This window comes from Talpa europaea, assembly GCF_964194135.1.
Source record: "Talpa europaea genome assembly, chromosome: 3".
NCBI classification, from domain to species: domain Eukaryota; kingdom Metazoa; phylum Chordata; class Mammalia; order Eulipotyphla; family Talpidae; genus Talpa; species Talpa europaea.
The window spans coordinates 100,790,627-100,803,242 of NC_140069.1; the positions used below are offsets into that span (position 1 = coordinate 100,790,627).

The 12,616-nt window shown below is 37.0% G+C and overlaps 1 protein-coding gene across 6 annotated transcripts in view; it reads left to right on the forward strand.

The window, feature by feature from the left end:
• Nucleotides 1–6,871, forward strand: part of TAX1BP1 (Tax1 binding protein 1) — a gene marked incomplete at both ends in the record, with an annotated part of 43,242 nt that extends 36,371 nt beyond the window's left edge. For 3 of the 6 annotated variants that reach the window (XM_084229691.1, XM_084229692.1, XM_084229694.1), the window contains 4 exons: nt 2,960–3,146; nt 3,531–3,679; nt 6,094–6,176; nt 6,670–6,871. In XM_084229691.1, coding sequence (XP_084085817.1) covers nt 2,960–3,146; nt 3,531–3,679; nt 6,094–6,176; nt 6,670–6,871 — 621 coding nt within the window. The remainder of the gene's footprint in view (nt 1–2,959; nt 3,147–3,530; nt 3,680–6,093; nt 6,177–6,669) is intronic. The other 3 variants (XM_084229693.1, XM_084229695.1, XM_084229696.1) reach the window with 3 other exon arrangements.
• Nucleotides 6,872–12,616: the final 5,745 nt, after the last annotated feature.

Sequence of the window (12,616 nt, forward strand, 5' to 3'; positions counted from 1 at the left end):
TAGCGTAGGCAAACCAGCTAAACAACTTTTGGAACTGTTAGAATTCCTAACAAAATTATTTCTTAGATTGTGGAGACTTTATTTTAGGAGAATTGTGAATCAGTAGTTAAATGTTTTTCTTCGGTTAGATAGCTGTACCTGTGTCATGCTTGTCATTGAAGTTAGGGGAGATCTTGAAGGGCTTCCTGATCTGTTCTAGACCTTTTGATAGTCTGGTGAGTTCTGTTTTCAGAAAATATTTTCTCAATGTATTTTCAGAAAGATTTAAAAAAATTATACTTATTGGAATACATTGACTTGTAACACTATTTATGTTTTAGGGCTATACATTCACACCTCTACAAATGTATATTATCACACTAGAATATATGTTTAAATTAATACAGCAATGGGCCTCCTCTGGTGGCACAGCGGTTGAGCGCTGGGCTGTGAAGCTGCCCGCAGCCTCTGCAGCGCCGGTTCGATCCCTGGCCCCTGACAAGGGTCCCAATTGGCACGCAGACCTCTCCTGCCGCCCGCTGCTCCCCTCAGCAGTATATTTCATCACTCTGCCTGTTCTGTTCCCCGCTCTGGCTTTGGTGAATTCTCTCACCCTCCCTGCTTCTGACTGTACCCAGTGCTTGTATAAATAAATAAATCTTAAAAAAATAAACAAAACAGCAAAATGCATACTCACAAAGAAAAAAAACTAAAAGAAAAAGTTAACAAAGTAGTAAATTTTGAGTTATGAGACAGTTTATGTGCCTATTAAAAACTTTGGCAGCATGTCTACTACATACCATGATTTTAAAGTAGTGATGAATACAATGGTTGTTTTGAGATGACTACAACTGTTGTAATATGAAATAAATATATCTGACTTCCGTAGGTCATAGTTATATGTATTGCACTATTATTGTGGTTTTGTTTTGTCTACATACAAAATTGGGAAGAAAAAAAAAACCTGCCAAATTTCAATTACAATTGAGTGAAAAGATATAGTTCCTCCCTCCCCCATCTAAGCTCATGTACATCATGAATTTTAAACATGAATTTTGGGGCTGAGGGCTTTGAATGCATATTTAAGAATCTTGTTAAGAATCTTCTCTTGTGGGGGGGCCTACCTGGTGGCCTAGGAATTAAGTCTCAGCATTGTCACAGCTAAGGCCTGAGTTTGATCCCCAACCAGCGTCAGTCAGATTTGAGTGGTTGGCACAGAGGCTATATGTGTACAAAGCTGAAGTTTGCCAACCGCTGATTATGTATTTACCTGTATGTTAGTACACTACTCTTTTGATTACTATTGCTTTGTAATGAGTCTTAAAATTGGGTCTTAAAATCAACTCTATAGTAAGTCTTGAAATGAGATTGTAAAAATCTTCAGTTTGGTTCTGCTTTTAAAAATGGGCTATTCCAGGACCTTTGTATTTCTATCTATTTTTAAGAATCAGCTTGTAAATAAATATAAAACCCTAGTGGAGATTTTGATTGGGATTGCAATGAACCTATAAATCATTTTGGGGGTAATTAATAGTGTAAAATGTTAAGTTTCCCAGTTCATGAATGTGGAGTCTCTCTGTGTTGAATGCTTTAATTTCTTTTAGTAATGTTTATTATTAGTGTTGTTTTGCACATCTTTTGTTAAATTTCTTCCTATGTATTTATCAAGCTTTTACTGTTAATTGAGTTTTAAAAATGTTGCTGATACATAGAAATGCGATTATGGATATTGGCTTTATACATTGCAACCTTGCTAAATTCAGTTAGCCTCCTGATTTTAGTAAGTTCCTTAGGATTTTCTAGATATATGATCAGGTCTGTGAATAGAATTTTATGTCTTCCTTTCCCATTTGCCTGCCTTTATCTTAGTCCTGCCTTAATCCACTGTTCAGAATCTCCAGTACAGTGTCAGATGTGGTGAGAATAGACATCCTTGCCATATTATTGATCTTAGTAGGTTCTTACCATCAAGGTTTCTTAGAGATTTTTGCAGATATCTTTCATCAAGTTAAGGAATTTCTTTTTTACCCTGGTTTAGGGAGATATTAAAAAAAAAAATGACTTGAATTTTGTGAATTTTTTTTTTTGCATCTAAATGAAAATGGCATGTGGTTTTTTCCTTACAAGTGTGGTATGTCTGTTTTTGTATGTTAAACTAAATTTGCATTCTTGTGATAAAACCCATATGGTCATGATTACTGTTGAATTTGATTTAATAAACATTAAGGATTTTTGCAACAATAATCATGAGGGGTGAGATCTGCACTTTTCCTGGCTTGTTTTGTAACTTGAGGAGTGTTTTCTTTTAGCCTTTGTAAGAGTTTATATACTGTAGTTTTTTTTTTTTTAAGAGATTTATTTATTTATACAAGCACTGGGTACAGTCAGAAGCGCAGGGGGGGGGGGTGAGAGAATTCACCAGAGCGGGGAGCAGAGCAGGCAGAAGGACTGAAGTACACTGCTGAGGGGAGCAGCGGGTGGCAGGAGAGGTCTGCGTGCCATGTGGGACCCTCCTCCAGTGGCTGGGGAGCAGCTGGGGATCAGACCGGCACTGCAGAGGCTGCGGGCAGCTTCGCAACCCAGCGCTCAACTGCTGCGCCACCGGGGAGGCCCTATACTGGAGTAGTATTTAAAAAAAAAAATTGTTCCTAACATATTTAATAGAATTTACTAGGGAAGTGATCTGGGTTGTTTTTTGGTCTTTTAACTTCTTAATCATTAAATTGTAAGAGATTGACAATTTCCCTCCATTAGCTCAATTTAGGCCACTTTCTTGGCACGAATAAATTTGGAAAATACATTGGGTTTTCTGCTTTGCTACATGTGGAAGGAGCATTTATGAGAAGTGAGAAGTAGCCTTTCCAACTGTATATTTTAAACATAATAGGGAAATACCCTTGATGTTAATATTTTTGCCACATGCTTAATGCTGTTACATTTGATTAATTTGCCTCTTTTCCTTTGTTTTTATTAACTTCAGGAACTTATCGAGAGGAGTCTAGAAAACTCAGTAGAAAGGAAAATGGAAGGTCAGAATTCCCAGAGTCCTCAGCAGATCTCTCAGTGTGTGAGCACATGCTCAGAGCAAAATGGTCATGTTCCTGCAGTACCAAATATACAACCTGTTCTACAATATGGTAATCCTTATGCAGCACAGGAAATAAGAGGTTATTAAAATATTTTTGGTTTGGGGTTAACTGAATATGGAAATTTTTTTGGTTTTGTTTATATATCTTTGTGGGGTTAGAATACTGCTGGTACAGTCCACTCTAAAAGAAACATTTTATAGCAAGCAGTTTTAAATGTCTAACACTAGCTTCATTGAGAAGTGATATACTATGAATAAGTAGTCTTTTTTGCTTATTAAATAAGCATTTTCTTTCCCTTACATTTTATTTCTTCATGTAGTTACTATTTTTAAAAATCCCTCAGGCTATAAACAATTTTTAGTGCACTAAAATGGTTGTTTGCTATCCTGCTCATCATAGGTGAACACAGAGATGCTAATTTTAGTACCAGGGTTTCACCCTGCTCTTCCAAAATTATTTCAGATGGAGCAGATGGTGCTTTTTACCCCGATGAAATCCAAAGACCACCTGTGAGACTACCTTCTTGGGGACTGGAAGACAATGTGGTCTGCAGTCAGCCTGCTCGAAACCTGAGTCGGCCTGATGGCTTAGAAGACCCTGAGGATAGTAAGGTAAATTGAATTTCCATTTTCTTTGCTTGTCCCCCTTTCTTGTCCTCTGTAGAGTTATGTATATGTGTGTGAGAAAAGTGTGTGTGTATACACCATTACTTGCTTGACTTTTGGAAAAACCTGCATGCATTTTAAATTAGAAAAATGCTTCAGACTTACATTTTAGGATTTACACATTACATTTACACCTAACACTTTAGGATTAAATTCAGAAAATAATCTTACAGTTTTGTAGTTATCACAGAGTTCAATCTTAATAATCACTAAGTAAGTACTGTATTCTTTTGATTGTAAACGTACTAGGCCGGAAAAAGCAAAGTGCTCTTAATTGACTGTTACGCATCAGTGTGCATCTTTTTATTGTAGCATTTCTACCCTACTTTTAAGTATTAAGGTGGTTTTTTATTTTTAGCTAGAAAAAAATGTGTATGTATCATGTCGTTTTCTTTTTCAGAGAAAAACTTTGACATTAGTATTTAATCTAGCAATATAACACTCATGAGAATTCAGTCATATCATTAGGGTAGTATTGTCATTATTTTATTTTTATTTCATTTAAGAGGTTTCTTGCCATTTAGTAAATAGTGTCTTCATAGCAGCTTTTTTGGGATTTTCTGTGTATGAAGATGAATTTAAAAGAAATGCTTTATATCGTGCTCTTTGCAAGTACAGTGGTATCATGACCTGTTTCTCATTTAATCTAGTTTGCTGCATTTAATTGCTATTAACCTTTGCAGAAACTGATCAGTGTTCAGACAGGCATGATTTTAGCCTTAGTGCTCAACACCCATAATGGAGAAAAATGTGTTCTCCCTTCTGCCTTTTGGCCTTCTGTGTCCATTACTGGGAATAATTAGGAAAACTGTCAGAACTTCTGTAGCCTATTTAAGGTCTAGAGTATCATCTTACTGCTTTTTCACACCTTTACTTCACATTTTGCATATCTAATCTGATCATTCTTGGCACAGATGTTACATGTGACAAGCCATTCTCCTCTGTAGTCATCTGCTTCAGTTTAATTAGCAGAATGTTCTTTCTGATCTGTGTGCTTTGCCCTCCTGCAAACCCATGAGAAGCAGTGTTAGAGTCTTGTGCTCATTTGCTGACATGCCTAGATTTGGTAATGAGATGGAAGGCTCTTAATAGGCACACCTTGGGGTAATTGTATTTTGCAGTCAAAAGATTTTTTACATTAGACAGAAACTAATTTTTATGTACATTCAGACCATGTTTTTAAAAACAATTTGTCATTACAACAAAAATCACGAGTAAAGTATTTTTGTAAGTGATTTTAGAATATAGAAAGGAAATTTGAGTTGACTTAATTTCTCTGGTTCTCTGCCCTGGGAGTAATTAATGGTCACTGGACTTAGCACAGTTGAGTTAGGGTTGAGGTGACCTACTCTCTTAGCACCTGCCGTATCTCCTTCCTTCTCATCAGAAATTGTGGTTAACTATCAGACCAAAAGTCTTGTATGACACCCTTACCTGATAGCCATAACAATACAATAGGGTAACAAACATTTCTGTCTTTGCCAGCCGATACTTCTCTTTTTAATATAGTAATATAGGAATTACTGTTATATAATGGAAAAAATTGAGATAGATTAGCTGGCTTGATTCAAATCACACAGCCAGTATTTGAGACACATCAGTTTGACTGTAGATGCTAGTATGCTGACAGATTTAAAATTGACTAAACCGGAAATTCCCAAACTTTAATTTCGTGGTACCCTTAGTGTCACATTAAATTTTACTGGCACCCCATTGGACAAAAGAAATATATAACCATGTCCTAACAAATATAGCAAACATTTTAAGAATTAAAAAAATGAATTGAAAAATTTATTTTATCCTTAAGTAATCAGTCACTAATGGGATGAATATGGCTAATCGCTCTATGACTTCTCAAACCTTGGCATCAGATTAGATTAGCCACCTTCATTTTGTATTTCACAGGGGACTTAATTTATATCTTAGCAACTGCCAAAAACTCAGTGTTTTAAAGATCATTGAAAGGAAGGTAGCTCTATCTAATGTTGAAATTGAACTATCTTGAATTAGTTGTTCATATGGTATGATAGATGTTCAGAGTTCCTGTGTATCCAGTTAATTTAGAAAACTAAAAATATCCCATAGTACCCCTTTGAATTCACTGTGGTGTCCTAACCTCCTGCAGTTTTGGAACCCTTACCACTCAAAAGCCTTGAAACAATGGTAATGTTAGCAATTTGGAATCTTCAGCTCTACTCCAGACCTACTGCGAATCAGATTGCATTTAACAAAATCTTAAAGTGATCATATGCTCAATAAAGTTGAGTTGCACAAGGTGTAATCCTTTATAAAATACTTGAATGAATTTAGGAACTAACTTGGTTTCATTCGTCTCAAAAATTGCAAAATTTTTTGTGTAGGAGGATGAGAATGTGTCCCCAGCTGCTGCTCCTCCAAGTCAGCATTTACGTGGGCATGGAACCGGCTTTTGCTTTGACTCCAGGTAATTTTTCTATTTCTGTTGTATAATTTTGATTAAATATACCAGTGCCTCTCAAAGTATGGTCCCAGAACACTTGTTAGTAATGAATATGGCCCTACCTCAGACTTTTCTGGGTGTGGGCCCCCATTGTATTCATCTTTGTAGAATTATAAAGGGCACTTTTTTAAAGCCAGAAATTGAAGAGTTCCTATCACCAAGCCTATTTCACATAGTGAATTTTAATTAAAAAGGATTTTTTCCCTTTGTCAGTGTAAATGTAAACCTAAATTCAGAGGCTTTGTGATTTGGCAAATGATTTACACTATTGTCAATAACAAGTCTTTAGAAGCCAGATAAGCGGTTTCTGGAGTCACTAAAGACTTTCAAGGTAAGTTGTTTAATGTGAAGAATCAGCTTAGCTAGATAAATGTAAACTTTTAGATCTTAAAGATTATTGCTGTTAGAAATTTATTTGTAGAAATATGTAATTCTTTCCTTTTCCTATTTCTTGAAGCTTTGATGTTCACAAGAAGTGTCCCCTCTGTGAATTAATGTTCCCTCCTAACTATGATCAGAGCAAATTTGAAGAACATGTCGAAAGTCACTGGAAAGTATGCCCAATGTGCAGCGAGCAGTTCCCTCCTGACTATGACCAGCAGGGGTTTGAAAGACATGTGCAGACCCACTTTGATCAGAATGTTTTGAATTTTGACTAGTTTTTATTTAGTTATAGCTTATAGCAGTTAAAAAAAATCACCTCAAATAGACTACTAAGGAGACCACAAGGTGTCACTTTCATGCACCCTCTATTGCACTTTTCTGACCAAGAGCTAGCTTGAGTTTGGTGTTACTGAGGTCAGTCTTTGACTTATCAATAAATACAAATCTTAACATCTGTTAATCTAAACTTCTTTAAGAAAGGAAGCTGTGTGTTTGTATCGTTATTTATTCCCCAGTTTGCAATATTATATGAATAAAGGAAACAGGGATTACTTTAATGTTACCGCACTGAAAAAAATGTATATTTAGCAGAATATTTACAAGTTTCTGTTGACCTTGTTGATTGAGCATGACTACTAAATATTATGTGTAATAAAAAGAATTTATCCTAAGTCTTGCAAATTCTTTGAACAGTTTTTTTTTCTAAAACCCTCTGCATGTAGAATGAGATCACTTGTTTGCTGTATAGCAGATGTATTTTCTAAAACTTTTTATATTTGAAAAGATAAGGCATATTTTGCTAATTTTATGACTAAATATTATTCCAACTAAGGCTTAAAAGTTGTATTTACAGCTAATGGGACAAGGTGTGTCAGTGCAGTTATTTCATGTTAAATGATCTAAGCAGTGGTGTGTGGTATGAAAGTCACAGAAAATATCTATCACAAATGCATAAATTCAAATCATAGTAACATGTTTGTTCTGTCTGTGTATAGCACACTCATTAACATTGAAGTAGACACATTTTTGAAGGTAATTTCATTGTCAATTTTTCATTAAGACTAGAATCTTGAGCATCTCTTTTTAGCCTGGGCCTTTACAAAAATTCTGAATTGTATTCCTTTTAAAAGATGAAAATAAGAATTTTTTTGGGGGGGGGAGAGTAATGGAACTCATCAGTTCATTGAGAACTCAGTATGTTTATAATTTGTATTGGAATATTAAGGCTGAGTTAAAGAAAATAGTCATTAGTATAGGGAAAGAACAAATGGTGTAGTTGATTTATAATATAAATCAATGCCAAAATTAAAAACTCAAGGTACTATGGGGTAATAGATACTTTCCATATGGAGGGGTGTTTAGTGGCATGGTAGTTATTAATCACGACTGATATTCACATTATTTGGTTTAGGCACTTGGGAGTATCTAGAAGACAACTTGTGGAAGGGAGGAGGCGGGGCGGGGCAAGATCTGCAGCACATAGCATAGCTGAGCAGCAGGCACAGAGAAGAGACCTTCTGCTGCACCACATGCGCTCTAGCTCCATGCCCCATTATGGGGGCTAGCTCCCACGCTCCTTGTGGGTAGCTCCCTGGCCGGGGCTTGAACTCAGGCCACAGCGGTGATAGCGCTGAGACGAACCCCTAGGCCATCCTGGAGGCCCCTCCAGGGGCTTAGTTAAATGGAGCCTTTAACCTTTATTAGGAGGCTTCAGGAAAACTACTGACAGCTGCTTCTCCAAAAAGTCAGAAGAGACTACGGCTGCCCTTCCCTCAGTGATCATCACTGTCTCCTCCTAGGGCCCGTGGGCGCTGAGGGAAGATGGCTTTCAGCGGCACCTCCATGTCTTCATCGGTGACAAGAGGGGGCAAAGTATGGGGATTTTTTCAATTCTAAAGCAAGTATTTTTCATTGATGAATCAGAAGAAAAACCTACACAGTTCAGAAAGTAATCAGGATTGTACTGATCCTGAAAGATTTCTTTTGTGATGATCATGTGTAAAATCAGTATTCAGAAGTTTCTAGAAATTTAAGTATGCAGACTTCTGATGTCCTCATAGAATAATGAATGCTCTTAGCGAGCTGAAGAGACTCAAAAAAACCAAAGTAATCCAGTCACAAAATGGGCAGAAGAGCTAAAAAGAAACTTCTCCAAAGAGGAAATGCAAATGGCCACCAGGCATATGAAAAAATGTTCAGCATCACTTGCAATCAGCGAACTGCAAATCAAAACTACAATGAGATACCATCTTACACCAGTGAGAATGGCACATATTAAAAAAACTAGCAACAATAAATGTTGGCAAGGATGTGGAGAAGAAGGAACTCGCCTGCACTGCTGGTGGGAGTGCAAACTGGTCCAACCACTATGGAGAGCTGTGTGGAGATTCCTCAACCTACTAATCATAGAGCTTCCATAGGATCCAGCGATTCCACTCCTAGGTATTAACCCTAAGGACACAGAAACATTAATTCAAAAGGGCACCTGCACCCCTATGTTTATAGCAGCACTGTTTACAATAGCTAATATAGGGAAACAACCCAAATGCCCCAAAATAGATGACTGGATCAAGAAGATGTGGTGCATATACACCATGGAATATTACTCAGCATTCAAAAAAGATAAACACATGCAATTTGCAGCAACATGGATGGCGCTGGAAGGGATCATGCTCAGCGAAATAAGCCAGAAAGAAGACGAAAAACACTGGATGGTCTCACTCATAACAGCACCTGTAGTCCATGATCTTAGTCTATCCTTTGCACTTGTTTTTTTTCACGTTATATAGAAGAAATGGATTAAGTCGAAGAAGCCATACATTTCTGGGCATTAAAGAATAGTTTGAGTGGTTGTTCAGAATCATCTTGAAGGTGCAGTGATTTATCTCTCCATATCCTCCAGATATTTCTTAGCTCGTGTGTCTTCTAGTACCACCGTCTCTTCTCCCATCAGTATACATTCTGTTTGCCTTCCTTGCTCCTAGAAGCTGCCCAAGGACATATGACAATATTGTAAGATCTTTCCAGGCCCTCCATGGATGGCAGTGGTTTCATATCCCACTTAAAAAATCTCCTGAGGTTGTGACCAGAGATTCATCCATTGTCGCTGCTCTCACAGACGCACGAGGGCTCTGGAGGCGGCGCTGGGAGGGGTAATGGGGTCCAGCACAGAGGACGGAGGTAGCTGCCTGGGGTCCTGGAGTCTCCTGTCCAGAGCCTGCCACACACTGCCCGAGCCCGGCCTCCCGGGACACCAGATGAAAATAAGAATTTAAAGTACTTACTTTTGCTGCTTTTGTAGTTATAATGCTTAAGCTTGTCGTAAGCAGACTAGCTATCTGTCAGCCTACTATTTAGTGTTGTAGCATTTTGGGATGCTGTGTGTCCAGCACGCACATCACATTGCTTGTAAGAGGTATTTGAATCTAGGATAAAACAGTATATAGGCAGTTGCCAGATGTTAGACATGACAGACCAGGGAGGCAGTAGAATTTAAGACTTCATGTTTCAGCTTCCTATAACATATGACAGGATATATATCCTGGTGGAATATGTTCAGTGACCAAGAGCACTTTTGTTATAACAGAAACTATGGGCCATACTCAATGAAAAGCATCTAATATTATAGCACTAGCTACTATCAGTGAAATGAGATTGTTCATCTTAGTATCCTAGAACTTATTTTTAAAAATAAGTAAAACAAAGGAATAAAACTTACCTGTGTCAGCTGAATTTTGGGGGAGGAATAGAATAAGACATTGAATGGGTATATTAGTTTCTTAATGAACTTGATTTTGATCTTCACAATGGTCACTAATGAAAATAAAGAGCCAAGTTTATTTTGGGTCAGAGGCAGTTTATTTTAAGTGTGATTTCATTTACATTTATAAGCAGCTTTTCTTGACAGGAATTTTGACTAAGTTGCCTTCAGTTCTAAAACAAACCTCTGTCACTTTCAAACAATGTGCTCTGTCCCCAACAAAACATATGAAAATATAATTTAAAGCACAGTTTTCACAGACACAATACGATACATTCACTATACACTGTATAACAAAATATTCCCATCCTTACCTGTTTAGTAATACTGTCACAATGAATAAGTAAATAGAAATAGGAATTTGCTTTATAGTTGAAAGAAATTTAACATGCACAATGACTATTTTATGACTGTTTAGCTGTTGCACTACTGATCCAGCCTGCAATTTCTTGTACTAGAAGGAGCAAAGCTAAGTAATCGCTGGGCTAAAAAATTTTGGTCAGTTGTAGGTAGGTATGAAATAGCCAAGTGGGGCGTTCTTATGCACCAACTAGTTGCTTCTCATGTCTGGATCATCCTTTTAGACATACAGGGTAAGTAATACTGTATTCAGGACCAAGATGACCTTGCAGAGATCTGAGGAAATTTCTCAAGGGCAGTGTCTATAAATACTTTAATTCTCTCATTATGAGGGATTCACAACTTAAGAATATAGATGCTTACCCACCTGGCTCACAACTGTCATTTCAAAATGTCTGAAAAGCTGAGGAGGGACACCTGCTTCTCTGCTGTAAAACCTTTGTAAAGTGGTAACATGGAAAGTTAAAAGCAAGAGTTTGCGTTCACTAACTTTGTGGGTAATTGGCCATCTCAAAGCAATTTTTATTGCTTATTTAGGCAAGTGGTAAACGCGCACATTTAAGGAATAGCACTTGGGAGAAAAGAACACTCAAGGCATGATGGTATTGTTGGTGAGAAAAACTTCAGGAATGGTCCAGACATAGGTTACTCTAATGGGTCATGTGTTAGTCACTTTCTGACCACCTACTGCAAGAAGCACTTAATTGTCAATAAGGCTCAATTTCATGTTTCAGCAAAATGTCTATAAAGCTAAACAGACATGTCCAGTGGGCATACAAACATCTACAATGTAATGGGAAAAGTGCCTTTTAAAATGTCTCAACACAGCGAGCATGAAGGAGAGGCCATAGGGGGTATTAACAAAAATCTTCCTGTATGAAACATGCTTGGAATTTTAATTCTGATTTGCAACCCCACAGGTTTGTTAGGGCAGTGGTTGCAAGAATTGGCAACACATAAAACACTAAATCTGTTGGCAATAGAGAACTACAAAGTGCTTTAAAACTTCACCTAGAGATGAAGCTCGAACTAAATTTCACATACACAAAATTTGCACGTAAGTTTTTCCATAGTATTTCCTAACAGATTTCAGGGAAAAATATTTCACTAAACTGGTCTCTTGGTCTGAAAATATCAATAGGCATAAATCGAAACCCTGGCACCTGGCAGGCACTCAATGAATGTGTGTTAATCAGTGAACTTAATAGACGATTCTGTACAAAAAATGCTGTTTAACACTAAAATGATTGGTAAGTCAGATGGCAAGATTTTCAGCTTTTAAAGGGCAAAAAAAGATTTGCAAGATAATATAAAACACAAAGCACACCTTTTACGTATGTTATTTAAATATGAAAATATTTTTAGCATATTATGTTAAACATTCTTTTTTTATTTATATTTCCATTACCTAAAGTCTTTCTACTCACGAATACTAACTCCATCATGTAAGGCATGGTAACCAGTTTGATAATGAAGGTATTATTTTGGTTTGAACATAGTGAGTTGATGTGTTGAAAAACTTCAATCACATTACAATCTTGGGGGGAAATCTCAGTGCTAGTCCCTCCTCCCCCAGTTGATATCAATGCAATACAACTAAACAATATGCAACATGCCCTCACTTTTATTTTGTTTTGGGGGAAATGTGCTGAAGAACCTAGAGCTTTTTTCATTTAGCACCTTATATCAAAGTAATGAAAATGGGTATGAAGATTACATGTGCAAATGTACAAAATCATTAACGCTACAAAGATACATCATTCCAAAATTACAGAAAAAAATTTAAAGCATGCATTTAATTCTTTAAAGGGTTGCTGAATGCTTCCCCTGAAAAAAGGTGGCTGTTTTCAAAATCAGCAACTGCTGGTGAGGATTTCTTGGCACAGTTATGACCAGCATG